The sequence below is a fragment of the Chionomys nivalis genome, chromosome 18 (assembly GCF_950005125.1).
Source record: "Chionomys nivalis chromosome 18, mChiNiv1.1, whole genome shotgun sequence".
Taxonomy (NCBI): Eukaryota; Metazoa; Chordata; class Mammalia; order Rodentia; family Cricetidae; genus Chionomys; species Chionomys nivalis.
The window spans coordinates 36,553,685-36,569,542 of record NC_080103.1 but is presented as its reverse complement, the minus strand read 5'-3'; the positions used below and the strand labels follow the sequence as shown (position 1 = coordinate 36,569,542).

At 37.9% G+C, this 15,858-nt stretch overlaps 1 protein-coding gene and 1 pseudogene across 1 annotated transcript in view; both read left to right on the top strand.

Annotated features, from left to right (window-relative positions):
- Positions 1-5,279, top strand: part of Ugt8 (UDP glycosyltransferase 8) — a 69,608-nt gene extending 64,329 nt beyond the window's left edge. The window contains exons 5-6 of the mRNA XM_057793358.1: positions 34-253; positions 2,858-5,279. Coding sequence (XP_057649341.1) covers positions 34-253; positions 2,858-3,221 — 584 coding nt within the window. The 3' untranslated portion in view covers positions 3,222-5,279. The remainder of the gene's footprint in view (positions 1-33; positions 254-2,857) is intronic.
- A 4,425-nt stretch (positions 5,280-9,704) lies between these two features.
- Positions 9,705-9,803, top strand: LOC130890294 (U6 spliceosomal RNA; annotated as a pseudogene).
- Positions 9,804-15,858: the final 6,055 nt, after the last annotated feature.

Genomic DNA, 15,858 nt, shown 5'->3' with positions numbered 1-15,858 from the left:
GTAATATCCAGTTGTTTCCTTTTTATCTTTTAGGTCATTCAAACATCAAAGCCTTCCTAAGCCATGGTGGTTTGAATAGTATTTTTGAAACTATGTATCATGGTGTTCCTGTGGTGGGAATTCCACTTTTTGGAGACCATTATGATACCATGACTCGAGTACAGGCGAAAGGCATGGGGATCTTGTTAGAATGGAAAACAGTGACTGAAGAGGAGTTGTATGATGCACTGGTGAAAGTTATCAATAACCCGAGGTAAGGCGTCAGCTGATATAAGGCAGATTACAGTATGTGTGTACACATTTATCATGTGTCCATACACAGGCACTTAGATACATGTATGTATGTACACAGTATATTGGCAGAAAGTTGTCTCTAAGTCCATCACAGAGATATCCCTTACATTGCTGCTACATCTTATATATATTTTCTAAAATTTTGAACTTAAATGTATCAGATATTTAGTCATCCAAATTGTGACACTGAGGTTTTTTGCCACCAAGATTTGTCAGAAAAACTAAGGTGGATCTCTCTAGTGGATCAGATTTTGTATCTTTTATTTACCATTGATACTTTTGCACTAGTTACATTTGTCATGGCTGTGACCAAATACTTGACAGGATGTCACTTGGAGGAGGAAGGATTTATTTTGGTATGTGGTTTGAAGGTATATCCTGCTAGCCCAGGGGAAAGCCTGATGGCAGGAGTGGCTCCCAGCTGTGCTCACATGAGCTTCCTCACACCTTGATAGGAAAGGAGAGAGTGGAAAATACTGGCACTGTTCTGTTTTTTGTTTTTTTTTTTTTTTCCTTATCCTGAATCCCTGAACTAGGACAATGCTCTCATATTTATATTCCCCTCCTCAGTCCCCTCCTGGAACTGTTCTCACACACATACCCAGAAGCATGTTTCTCAGGGGATTTTAAACCCACTCAAGTTGACAGTCATCAGTCATCACTCTTGCTACTACCTTGTACAAGAATTTTTGCTGTTCTCACTATAGAAATGAGGCACTTGAAGATCAGAGACCTTTAGTGATTTGCCTATGATCACATAGCTATTCTAATATGAGCTGAAGGCAGACATATCTGATGTCTAAGTGAGCTCTTCATTCTGCCTGCAAACACGTGCTGCTGGCTTTCCCAGCCCTCGCTGTTTCCGAGATGTGTTTGCTCATGTGAATGATGAATTAGAATCTTTATTTCGCCTTTTAAATTCCTGATGTGTCCTGAGTTAACCCACTTCACAAATAAGTCTCAGTGGGCAGCTGCCCTGGGTAGTGTTAAACAAAGCAGCTATTTTCTTCACTTAAAAGCATGATGTTTAGTTTATTATGTGCTTCAAATGATATTAAATATCTGAAGAGAGTAATTAATTTCTGTTTGTACCTGGGGGAAGGTGGCTGAACCATGAGTTGAGAATTGTTGCTATATTCTAAGAAATGCCACATGAAAAAAAATGGCTTCTTAAAAAAATGTTAAGCTTATATACAAAATTTTCAAATCTTCCAAGGTTCATTATTATGTAGACTTAGAGATGGTACTTATCTGTGGTCCTTTAAAACAAGCAATATCTTGGTCACAAGTGTGGCACTTGGAGCAATATACTCTGTGCCTCAGGCACCTGCACACTCCCCTTCTATAATTTGTAGTTTCCCTCGTTAGACATCATGCATTTCAAGACATGCTCTTAGGAAAATATTTTCATATAGGCCTGCAAAATCTCAAGGAAGGATTTGGTGCAGGAATGCTGGAGAGCCACTAATTTGGGGCCATTATATGGAAATATTTACAGAGAGTGGTTCAGCAAGGTAGTTTGCATGTTTGTTTTGATTGTGGCACAGAAGGTTGAGCCCAGGGGCTTGCACATGCCAGGCAAGCACTCTTCCGTGAGCTGTATTCCCAGGTCAGCCTAGCAGTATGCTCTGAGGTGTGAGCCAGCATGAATTAGGAAAAGATCAGGCTGTACTCATTATATTGCAATGAAATCCTAACTGCAGAATATTGAAGTTCCTAATATGTGAATAGATGCCTCGCTTAATAAAGAAATAGCAGTGATGTGTGTCACAAATGTGCCATTCCCTAAAAGCCATTCTACAAACTGGGCAATTTACTTCAAATGTATGGTAAATGTTCCACATTTAAGGTAAAGTCATTATTTAAAGGCTAATTTGCCTCATTAACATTATATTCTAGATATTCTAGTTTAAGGCAAGAAACAAATCTTGCTAAAGAAAGTCTTTAAGTCTTCTTCTTTTTGGTTTTTCAAGACAGGGTTTCACGGTGTAACAACCCTAACTGTCCTGGAACTCATTCTGTAGACCACACTGGCCTCGAACTCACAGAGATCTGCCTGCCTCTGCCTCCCAGGTGCTGGGGTTAAAGGTGTGCACTACAACTGCCCAGTACTAAAGAAAGTCTTTGGGTGATTTTTTTTTAAAACCCGAAACCTACGTGATGTCATAATCCTACTTCCTTTACCTACTGCCTTGATTTTGCTTAATGAAAACCCACTGCTTTATTTATGTGGAAGAACTCTTCTAACTCTGGAAACACTATCATTTTAAAGAAAGCCATAAACAAAGGTGAACTGATCTTTACAATTTCAATTATCTAACCCAATGTCAACTTTTACTATGAGGGATTTTTTTCTTGTAATATAATATAATTTAATTACTTTCAAGGAGGGAAAATACCTAGAATATTCTGTTTTATTTTTTCTATTTGAAGAATAATCTTTTCCCCATATGCGTCCGTACACCACACACACACACAGACACACACACACACATTTCTAAATTAAGATAACAATTAGCACAGAATCTGTGTATACATGATCATATGTTTTTCCCTACTGCAGCTATCGGCAGAGGGCTCAGAAGTTATCAGAAATTCATAAGGATCAGCCTGGCCACCCTGTCAATCGGACTACTTATTGGATAGACTACATTCTTCGCCATGACGGAGCCCATCACCTCCGCTCGGCTGTGCATCAGATTTCTTTCTGCCAGTATTTTCTGTTGGATATTGCCTTTGTGCTTTTGCTTGGTGCTGCCTTGTTCTACTTCATTTTGTCCTATGTGACAAAATTTATCTATAGAAAAATCAAAAGTCTGTGGTCTAGAAATAAGCATAGCCCAGTTAATGGACATTACCAAAATGGAATCCCCAATGGCAAATACAAAGGAAATGGCCATATTAAACATGAGAAGAAGGTAAAATGAACCAACAGCCCAGGTTTTGGGAACAAATCTGTTCAGTCATTGAGTTTGTATTGCTATACTTTAGTCTAACAGCTACCAAAGCTAAATGTCAGCAAACAATTCTAATACTCCTCATCAGACCTTACTAATGAAATGCCATGGAGAAGATATCTGTAAAGAGCACAACCCTAAATACAAAAATGTATTTCCTTCAAATACTGATGCAGAAAGTTGGCACTGAACCGTTTAGAAGCCTTAATTATTGAAATCAGTTAAGTGATTGTGTCAGACCTTAGTTTTTAATGTTACACGTGTATTATAGGTGAGGAATGGTGTCTTTTCTCTTAATAAGATATGTGTGTGTGTGTGTTTCCTATTCCTATGTCAGTGAGTTTTAGCTTGTATTTGTTGAATGTATAGCATATTCAGGAATGGAGTAGGAAAAGACAGGACCCAAATGTTTTTCTGCCAGTGTTTAACATATGTGCACTTCAAATTCTACCTTCAAAGACTATTTCCCTCAAAACTCCATGCAAAGGGGCAAGTGAAGAGATGGGTGGCACAATTGTTGTATTCTTGTTTATTACGAATTTTTATTTGTTTGTTTTGTATATGTCCTTTTCTTATCGACATGGATGCTGTGGAGGAAAACATAACGCAGTAAACGAGGGAACTGATTGTCACTTGTTTCTTAGGATTTTCTCCCACCAATGATTTTTCTCTGGAGGAATTCTCTAATTGTCTTGTTTTAGTAAGTAACATGTCAATTGACATGCATAATTAAGACAAAGCAGCAGAACTCTTAATTTTGTTCAAAATATGGAAAATTGTTGCTTTCATGGCACTTGGAAGCAGGCTCATTGTTTGAGTGTTTATGTGACTACTGGATTGTCTAATATAAGTTTGAATATTCAGGTGTCACTGTTCTGAAATTCTAACTTTAAAATAGCACCTGTTGTTCCTTTTATTGTCTGAGTCACACAATCTAGTACATAGGTGCCAACATATAATTCTTCTAAGCAGAACACTTGTGATTCTCCTGATTGGTACCTGCTTTGGCTGCAGGGGTTTGAAGTTTTCTCAGCAAGTCAGACTTTACATTCTACACAGAAGTGACAGGAATTGTACCACCCATTTGTGCAAATGAGTTTCCATTCCCTTACTCCATTAACCCAACTCAGCAGCCTGTATGTCATTGTGCCTGACATGGGACAGTGACAGTATTCATTTGGAACAGGGAGATGGGTCACAGCCTTCACAAAATCAGGACCTCCCTGTTGAGCCTCTTACTAGATGACAACTACAGGCCTGTTCCATGTCACTCTGTTTACTGGGCATTTGCACTACACATGCGGAGTGTGTGCTTTATTTATTTGTGGTTGGAAATCCCACATTTGACACTTGAGAGTAGAGAAATGAAATCTTAATGTCATTCACTAACACGGAAGAGTTGTGAAAAATCTAGAATGCTGTAAATCCTTGTCGTACACGATGACATACAACTTTATGACACTCCCACCAGGAGCCACTCTCATATACTTAGAAGTAATATCATCAGTAGTTTTCTAATGCACAATGCATAAAATGTACTGCTTTCTGGATACTTGAAGAAATGGTATATATATGTATATACCTGTTAGTTCCACCCTTTCACAATCTTATCACAATATTGCCGTTAAAAGGAAAAAAGACAGGCAATGAATGGTGGGATGGTCACAGGAAATAGAGTGTATGAATGAGTTGATTCGACGTGTTGGAATTTGATGAAGTTGACAATAGGCACTAACTGGATGAATAAGCCTAAGTTAATTTCCACTGTGATTTAAAAAAAAGACTTAAACAATAAACAAAATTGAAAATAGAGCAATGTTGTTGGAATAAAATTTTTACTCAGATTTTGTTTCACAGTATTATATATAGGTATATTTAGTTAAAAACATGTTTCTAAGGCCTCCCTACTTTTGTATGTGTATATGGGTGTGAAAAAATGTATTATATGTGAAAATATATTTAATAAAAATTAAATGCAGGGATTTATTATTTCAAGTACATCAACATTAATCTTTAAATTATATCTCAGAATTAAGAATGTTAAGTACAATTCTTAATTATCATTTCTTTTCTATTTTGTCTTTTATTATTGTTGTTGTTGTTCTCCTCTACACAACCCCTGCCCTAGACTCCCAGGAAGCCTATTAGCCAGTTTTAGTAAAGAGGCTGACTTAAAATTATTTATATTTAGGCCAACTTCTCTCATGAAGTAAATTTTTCAAAAAGGTGTTTGTTCATTTACTTTTAAGGAAGTCCGTGACAGCAAGTGCTCTGTAGCTAGTTTCATCAAATGACAATTGTTTTTTCCCCGTTCTAAGTCAATAACTTTGTAGTATCTCACCAATAGCAGAAGGCAAGGATTTTGATAAGCCAGACTGGAAAGAGCTCATGTTTGAGTTGGAAACAACACTATTAATTAACTTGAAAGAAACTAGACACCTCCCTCAAATCTCAGCCTCTCACTAAATCCTAAATAACTAAGAAAACTGAACTATTTCACAGAAATAAAAGGTTGAGAACGGTAGCGCCTTGAGACTGGTATATGACTCACGACGAGGACTTAGTCCTCAGAACTCCTCACCCCACCCTATCCCCTCCAAGAAGAACCAATGAGGCTGAAAACCAACCTTGAGTAATAATTTAACTATTTGTTTTATTGAAAGTATTAACAAATTCATTTTTTCATTCTTTCTCCTGAAAGTAATTCCAGTTTGTAAATGACACATTTGACAATGTTTACCATCATCAATAATCATATGAAGGAGAAAATTTCAAATCTTGTAAGTTAAAGTAGGAAATTACAGGAATTCTGTGGCTGAAACCCCCTCAAAATACGCCTTAGAGAATTTCTTATTCATCTTTGGAGAAGACCACGTCAGCAAGCTACTAAAGAAGTGTGTTGTGTGTAAATATGCTGGTCATATTTTTGGTAGACTTAGATAAGTTTTTTGACATATTTTAGTAAGAAGTTATTGAATTTCACACAGTCAAACCTTCCACACCATTATTTAGCTGAGAACTCCAAACTGTTCTGGGTTTCCAGCTGCTTGGGTGTTTGTAGAATGAATTTAGGAATTTACTAGTAGATGGTAGCACAGTGTGGGTAATATTTTTAATTATGCAAATTAAAAGGCTCATGATCGTTTTATCCCACCCTTTCTTTGGGATGATTCAGATATCTGCTGTGAAAAAATTCACATTGTTGTCTGAAAATCTAAATGGTATGATACAACAAGAGTTCTTAGAGTATAATTTCTGTTCAACATGATGAATCACAACTACAGGCAAAATCCTATTATAATTTTAAATAAAAGTATGTTAATATAAGTCCATAATATATTATCTTATGAATTAGAGCACTTCTGATATCATAGAGCATTTTATTTGTGAGCCAATACAGAATTTTCCACTGATTTGTTGTATATTCCTACTTCTACAATCATTTTTTTTTTTTTACTTTTTCAGATCCTATTTTGTGTAAGTGATAATTCTCCATTGCATTGCAATGAGCAGAATTGACTTAGGTTTCGCTGAATCAGTGTTAGTTACCCAGTCTCAAATGATAGCTCTAATGAACATAGTTCCAATATTAGGATAAGATTTCTGTTTAAAAGAAAATAAATTTTAAATATTCCAGCAACCAAGAAGAGTTTTGTTATTGACATCCTTCAGGCAAATAGAAATCTTTTAGTTGCAGGAACTATTATGCTGTTAGGAGCATAGAATGCCGAGTGTGTGCAATAGAGTCTCTAACCTATTGGAAACATGCATTCTATAGTTTCATGAAAATTATGCTTCAGTTTTTCTCAGAATTTTAACTAAAAGTACATGTAGTTCCTTGCTTTTAGCCCAAATTGGGAACATTTGGACTTAAAGACATTGGTAAATAAAATGCAAGTAACATTCAAGTCAACAATGATTTATCCTGAGGTTCCTCTGAATGTCATTCCTCAAGACATGCAGTGTTACATCACTTCTGCATCTAATTGGGATTCTGTCTTCTGAGTATCTCAAAAGATTGAGCTTACAAATGCAGGGAAAACAGTATGAACAGTTAGAAAAAGGCTTATGCGACTCGGGGCGCAAATGAAACATACAGGACTCAGAAAGCTCCTGAAAGTTGCAAGGTTCACAAGATGCCTCCCCCAAGTATATAAGCAACATTTGCTGGGGAAAAGAGATGCATCCACCAAGATGTCTGCAGGCTGTACAGGAAATGGAGATTTATGGGCTGTCAAACCATGCTAGGGTGGGTTTGGGGTACTGCCTTCAGGCCACTGGGATTTTGTTAGTAACCACAACAAACTCATTGATTGACAGAGTTAGGCATCAGTGCCCTGTGATGATTGGTGAATGGACATTTATTTATATTTCTCCAGGAAAAGTTAACATAGTGTGTGTCCAAAGAAGTAAAATACTTATAGAATTTGTTGCTGGTTGGTATGCAAGTCCAATTATTAGTTACATTTTCTAAAATTAAAACAATAAATGAAGTTTACTTTTTCATGAGTGACAAATTTGTCTCAACAGTGTCTTTTAAATTAGAAAAGGTGGAGAAGAACTAACAAATTTTGGAAACGTTTGGAGCTCTTCTAGAATATTTTTAATTTTTTGATTTTATTTTTTTAAAGAAAAACCATCTTTTTTCATTTCACATACCAATACCAGTTCCTACTCCCTCCCCTTCTCTGATCCAACCCCCCGCCCCAAGGGCAAGGCACATTGCTCCAAGGAAGGATCAAGGCCCTCCCCATTATATCTAGGCTGAACAAGGTATCCATCCAAAGAGAATGGCTTCCAAAAAGTCAGCACAAGCAGTAGGGGTAAATTCTGGTGCACCTGCCAGTGGCCCTGCCGTCTGCCCCAGCTGTGCAGCTGTCACCCACATTGCGAAGGTCTACTTTGGTCGTATGCTGGTTCCTTCCCTGTCTGGATGCAGTTGGTGAGTTCCCATTAGATCAGGTAAACCTAGAATATTTTTTAACAAATTATTGAAGAGATAGAATTAAAGAGTCACAGAATTAATGCACCACCTTCTTTGCATTATTCCATGCCATTCCATCTTCCTGGTTATTCTACAATAAAAATATTTTTAAATTAGATTTTAACCTACATGTAGATTTGGTTATAAATCATATTTTCTTAACTGTGAATTTGAGTTATAATGAGACCCACTCCCCCTACTGATTTATAAAAAATTAATGGAAGGAAATAATTTATTTTGAGGCCTCAGCAAATTTCAGGAATCCAAGGGAATGAAACTGACAGTTCTGAGTTTTTTGAGGACTCTGGCTCAGATCCTGTGCTGTTGATTGACAGTGCCCAATCTTCCCATTCTGTTAGCTCCTACTTTCCTGCTTCTGGGAGTTATGTTTTCTTTCTTAGTTTGCCACTTACAGAAGCTAAAAATTTCATAACTCACTGGCAGTCCCAAGTGTAGGGTGCACAGATTGTGTGTGCACATTTTAAATGATGCTTTTAAGAGAACGTGATAAGACAGCTAGAAACTAAAACATTCAAAAATACAGACTGAATTGAGCAAATGCCCATTTTTTACAATTTGCCTGCTCCCCTATTTAAACTTTACCCACGTTCTAACATCCCATGAATAGAGGGAGGGAATAGTCCTGTGGGCACAGGGAAGAGGGTGACCTTTCCAGCAGGGATCCATGGGACCCTTTTAATGTGGCACTGTACCAGTTCTGGTACAGGGCATAGCTCCATGATCTCTAAACAGTCCGGCCACATGCATCAGTTAAGATGATGACATTAGTATCGTGCACAAGACCTTACTCCAGTGAGGCCATCCTTACATGTTAATGGTGCTTCTATAAGAGAATCCTGTACTATGAACTGTGTTCAGTTCCGATTCTGAAACCCTCCCCTAGCTTCACCCGTATCTCCAGTGTTAACAGAAGGTGCTGGACACGCAGGCAGCTGCCAGGAGAGCCTTCGAAAAGCCTAGATAAAAGGCAGGCGTTCAAGACTTACCCAAACCTTGTATTTCAGGAGGGTGAACTTGTGTGTAAAGCTGAATAGAAAGGAATGGGTAGGAAAGGCAAGAAGAGTCTGGGAGTGAAGCAGTATTAATGGGATTTCAGATCCACTCTCAGTACACATCACAATCCTTTTTCCACTGTGGTGAAGATGGAAAATCGGACACATCAAATTGCTTTTTAAAGGTGAATATGGGATCCAAAGAGCCTAAAGGGATTCAGCAAATAAACACATCTATAGGTGTATGGGTCCTCTTGCATAATGGGGGTTTTAGAGATAAAGTTGTCAATGTAAGTGAATGTGATCTCTGAGATAGGAGTTAACACACTCCAACAGGGTCAGGTAGAGGCCACACATGTTCGTGAATGCAATAATGGACTAAGGATTATATTCTAGCTGTCAGTGACTTAAGACTGAGGGAAATAACAATTTCATAAATTTTTCAGTTTAGGACTCGCTTCAGCAGCATATACTAAAATTGGAGCGATACAGACAAGATTAGCATGGCCGCTGCGCAAGGATGACACGCAAATTCATGAAAATAAAAAAGATTAAGTTTAATTTTAAAATAAGTATATTAAGCATTTGGTTATATAAAAGTTTGTTTTATGTCAAGTGTATTCTATTACTCTGCCAGCTTTCAGATTCAAGCCCAGTGTGTCCACTGTTTTCATGTCACTGGCTACAAATGAGGTAGAGAAAGAACAGGAGGGAAAAGTTCAATTTCAAACAGCACTTCAAAAACTCAGTAAAATGTCATCTAATTTATATTGCTATATTTCTATAAAACAGATACTCAGTTTTCTTTTTACATAATTCTGTAAGTTTTATACTTTGAAGTTTCACTATATTTAGTCATTCCCCAAAAGCTATAGGAAGTACAAAGGGAGACCAGGTAATAATCAAAACAATTAAAAACTAGGTAGCTAGTTCTTGACTGACACTTGTTCTATGCTGTCTATGACATCTGACCATCCTTTTTTAAAAAAATGCATATATTATTTTGTGTATGTGCATGCACTTGCATGCCTGAGTTCCACAATGTGCATGTTGATGTCAGGACAATTTGCCAAAGTCAGTCTTTCCCTTCTACCATGTGGGTCCCAGGGATTGAACTTAAGGTGTCAGTCTTTTTGTTTGTTTGTTTGTTTTCGAGACTTGATAACAAGCACCTTTACCCGTTGAGCCCTCTGGCTAACACTACCATTTGCATATCTTTTGATTTTTATTCCTATCAGATCATTTTTTAACTTTTTTTAAATTATTATGTAATTATAGCATTTCACCCTCTTGTCTACCCTACCAGAACACCTTCAAATTCATGGTCTTTTATTTCACTAATTGTCATTGCATACATATATGTACATGTGTGTGTGTGTGTTCCCAAATACAACCTGTATAATAATGCTTATATGCATGGTTCTAGGAATGGCCATTTGCCACTAAAAAACCAATTGGCATGTTCTTTCCTGGGAAAGACTACTTCTGCTCCCAGATTTTCTCAGTTACACGTAGTTCTTTGTGTAGGATTGATACCTCCTGGGCTTTTCCCCATCCACTTTGACATATCCATTGGTGAAATCCTTGTTAAGTCATGTTGATGAGTTTTGTTTCACTTTTTCCCTGTGTTTTTTCAAGACAGGGTTTCCCTGTGTAGCTTTGGAGCCTGTCCTGAAATTCACTCTGTAGATCAGGCTTGCCTCAAACTCACAGAAATCTGCCTCCTGAGTGCTGGGAATAAAGGGTTGCACCACCACCGCCTGGAATGTTGGTGAGATTTTACGGGTGTATATTCTGATAGTACCAGGAGACAGAATCTCATAACAAAATCCTTGGTCCTCCAAGTCTTGCAATGTCTCCATCTCTGCTGCAATGCTCCCAACGCATTAGGTGCAGGTGTGATTTCTAGATGATTCCACTGGGACTGGGCTCCACAAATCTGCGTTTTTATTGGTTGTGATTTTCTGTAGCAGTCACCATCTGTTGCAAAGGAAAGATGTAGCCAACAGTTCTTCTCAGCTATGGTATCTATAAACCACATTAGCAACCAACACGGCACAGTAACCCTCAGGATGCGGTAGTAGCATGTATACCTTATCGGTAAACAAAAGCTCTCTAATTGTATGTGAGACCTGTTCAACAAGAGGGAAAACATGCCTGGTTCCCAAGCCTAGCTAATTCCTCGTGCTAATGAAGTCATGGTTATTGGAGGAGAATCTGCAACCACTAATCCACTAAACCTGCATAATCCTTCAACAACAATTTACAAGTATTTGTCATTAAACCCATAGATGAGTATAGTCTTCACCCCTGACTGTTACTTTTGTTCCTGTTCTAGAATCTCCTTAGCAGCCAATCTAATTGCTCCTGCTAGTTCACACTAGAAGTACATCTGGGTGTGATCAGCATGGGATACCTCTTATTGCTCATGTTCTGGGATCTCTCAGAATATCTTAGATTTTATTGCATATTAAATATCCATTTGCATTGGTATCAGAACCATAGAAATATACTTGAAGATATATGGCAATGAAAACCTTTGTGTATTTCAACTCAAGTTTGAACATCAACCTGCATATTTATACCCTTTAAAACAGCATTTTGCCCTTGTTAAGTGAGCCTTTCTATTTTACAGACATACTAAGGCTATCTAACATGCTGGCTTTTGTTGTCCATCTTCCTTGACAAGAATTTGTGTCCTCTTTTTATTCTAGTCTGACTGATCATTTGCATCAGTAAATGTCTTTAACATTGTGTTCTCATGGTGTTTTAATATTAAACCATTGTGTTTTATGGTTTTCTATTTTTCTTATTATTATGTAAAATTTTAATGAAACATTCTTCATTTACATTGTAATTTTTGACATGTTCATCAGCTTTATTTATTCTAAGACATATAAGTTCCTAATAGCTGATTTTTCAGGTAACTTTCATCCAAGCTATTTCCTTTCTTTCGTTTTCTACCACCTATCTTTTAATATTTTCTTAAAATTTTACACCACAAGTGCTAGTTAGGAAAAAGCAGAGTCCACAGATGTGAAAGAAGAAATGAGCGAAGGCAGTTGGGGGAGGGAACAGTATTGCAATATGGTCTTAGCAAAGTACAACACTAAAAACAAAACAGTGATCCCTATTTATTTTGTTTCCATTTTAAACATACTAACATGGCTTAAGCTCTTAAATTGGATGTCATCTGTAACATTTATTTTAGATCACAGATAATCAAACTTTATCATCCCTTTGTCAGTATTGTTATCCATTTGGTCTCACTGCTGTAAGTACAGCCATTATTAAAACACAAGCAAACATTGTTTTCTGTGTTTCTAAAGTGCCAGGCACTGTATGTGATACTAGGGGTGTGAGGATGAGGAACCATGGCCCCTGGCTTCAAGAGGACAATCCCAGCAAATAGGCAGTTTCAATAATCAATGGAGTAGTTGTAATATGAGTATAGACAGTGCGTTGTTGAAACAGAGAAAAAGCAAAGGGGGTTTCCGTATGGGGATTGTTCCAGGTGAATCATGGGGAAATAATGGAAACTCACCAAGGTGAAAATGGGTGGAGATGATCTAGGAACAGCATGCCCTACAGTCAACAACACTGAGTTATGGAAGAGTGCTAGATACTGTAACCTGCAGGTTGTTTGGTCTGACTGGAGAAGGCATGGTGATGAGGAAGTGGCCACTGTTCTGAAACAAAGGCCTGCACTCTCATGCACTTCAGCATGTCTTTTGGCTTTGGTTTTTCACTGTGCAGCTCAGTCTCCCTTGCATTATCTTTTCAGTACTTTCCCCATGTGGCCCATTTAAGGTGCCTGTATCTCGTGCCTGATCATATGACGTGTAATGTTTAAAGACTGTTGGCACCAAGGTTTTTGAACTGCTGGTCAGCTGAGCCCACTTAACTACCTTTCATTCACTCTTTACGGGATCAACAGAAGTGCAGTACTCATGTTTTACTTCCGCTGGTTTTCGGGAAACTGCAAAATAGTATTACAATACAGCTTCTTAGTGGGAAAAAAAAGATGAGAAGTTTTCATTTTTCGATTTGAAAATATGCAAGTGTAAGCTTTGGTGATAAAAGGATTCAGCAAAAGCAATTTCTTTAACATCTCATATAGCCTGGCTGACCTCGAACTAGTTCGGTAGCTGAAAAGAACCCTGAATCCTCACCCCCTGCCTTCCCTTCCTAAGTTCTGGGATCACAGGTAAGTACCAATTCTACAGGTTCTATATGTTGCTGGAGACCAAAAAAGGTCTCCTCTATGCTTAAGAAATACTATACAAATACATTCCCAGACCCCAGACATATTTTAATAAACCTTTTTTTTTTCACCTATCATGTTCATAACAAAATACCTGGGAATATTGACTGCTCCCAGGTCAAAGACGAACAGCAACATAAGGAGGGCATGATGATGGCTCATGCCTCCTGCAATCTCAGCACTTGGAAAACTCATATAGGAAGATCGAGCCAACTCCACCTGGACCGAAGAGAAAGACTGCCTTAAAAATCAAAAGACTATCAAGATGGTTTAGTTGGTAAAGAGACTTATTGTGCAAATATCTTGATAACTTGAATCCAGAAGGGATTTTGAAATACTGAACAGGACCTCTTGGGCTGAAATGGATAAATGGATAAATGGGATTCACTTTCAGATAAAGGAGAATTTGAAATGTGATAGGGAAACAAATGGCTGGCACTAAACACTCCACAAAAATCTCCACAATGCTGGAAAAACTTCATATTGATTTCCCTAACCCTTTCATCTCTGTAGCATTGTCTCTTAGCACACTCTCTCTCTCTCTCTCTCTCTCTCTCTCTCTCTCTCTCTCTCTCTCTCTCTCTGTGTGTGTGTGTGTGTGTGTGTGTGCTCATATGTCACAGGTGCATGTAGTAGATGTCAGAGGATAACTGACTGTCAGTCCTTGCCTTCCACTTTGTTTTGGACTTTGTCATTGAGTTCTTACTTTTGCACTTACAGATTTATTTGTCTAAACACAGTTACCATTCTGTTTCATCTTACTCAGTCTTTATGTAGCTGCTTCTTTACAGGGGGTACAAGCTTTGTCTAGTGCACAAATTTATTCTGTGGTGCTTGACTACATCTTCAACCCCTTTTCCTCTTATGGAACGTTTCCCTAAACTAGAAACAACTATTTGCAATTCTCATACACAGTGTGCACTTCAGTGACAAGGGAAAGCTTTGAGTTTCTCTTTTCTGGAAATCTCATTGAACTGGATCTTCCCTTCACTCCTCTCATGCTGCTCCTTCCCCTTTTCCTTTTTTTTTTTTTTTTTTTTTTTTTTTTTGGTTTTTAGAGACAGGGTTTCTCTGTGGTTTTGGAGCCTGTCCTGGAACTAACTCTTGTAGACCAGGCTGGTCTCGAACTCACAGAGATCCGCCTGCCTCTGCCTCCCAAGTGCTGGGATTAAAGGCGTGTGCCACCACCGCCCGGCTAACTGAAGCTTTCCTCCTTGGACTCACAGCTTTCAGAGAAAGACTACTCAGTCTTTCATGTCCCCTGTTGTGCTTGTGGCTATTCATCGTGGGTTCATTGTGTATTCACTTCTCCGCTGGTGACCTGTGTTATTGACTTTTTTATCTGCATTTCTAGCACATAGAATAGATGTGAGACATAAAAAATGCATATAAAATCATGTGAAAAAAGGAAGCATTTCATTTCTTTTATTGTGTTACTAATTCCATGTCAGCACATGTTAGGATAGGTGATGATAACTGAGCATATGAATAAGCATAAATTTGTGTGTGATGAGGAAATACACATTTGTGTTACACGTTGCTCACCTCAACTCAAAGGAGAATCCCTGGGTAGTTTTCTCTTGCTCTCTGTGCTTGTGTGCTTTCCTTTCTCCCTCATGGGCTTTGAGTCGCTGCCACCTGGAATGAGTTGGTCTGGTTCGTTGATGTGCAGTTGGTGTCTGGCACAGGACCGGCTTTCAACTGAAGCTGGAGGATTTATTACCCAATTAAGCGATTTCCTTTCAAGGAGGTTTGGGAGAAGAAAGGGAGTGGCTCTGCTTCTGTGTTCCTAGCAATCTTGGTCCTTTAATGATAACTTAGTTTCTAAGACTCTCCAGTCCTCAGGTGCCTTTCTTCCTGGCTCCCAATGATACATGGACATTGCATATTAAAATTTGAGTATACTGGTTTGCTATACTTATTTTCACAGACGTTCTAAATACTATACACACAGTAATATATACATCTCCATATTCATGTGCACATACAGATGTGAACTCTAGGTCAGTAAAGATGCTATTTATAAAACATAAATCTATACAAATACATAATTTTATCCCAATTTGCAACTCAAAATAATCACCGCATACATGCCTGTAAAAATCAGCCAATGAATATTCCTTAATCAATGTTTCCACATCTGAAGGTTTGCTAGGATTGATGAATTAATACTGACATGTTGAACATGAGTTTCTACATAGTGTAGAATTCACCAGGAACTTTTAAGTAGGCAATTTTTCCTCCTACCTTCAATGGACTTTGATTTTTATGCCTCTAGAACTTGGACACTAAGGACTTCAGTTCATGTGCTTGTTGCTTTCACTTTATAGGATAAACTGTACAAAT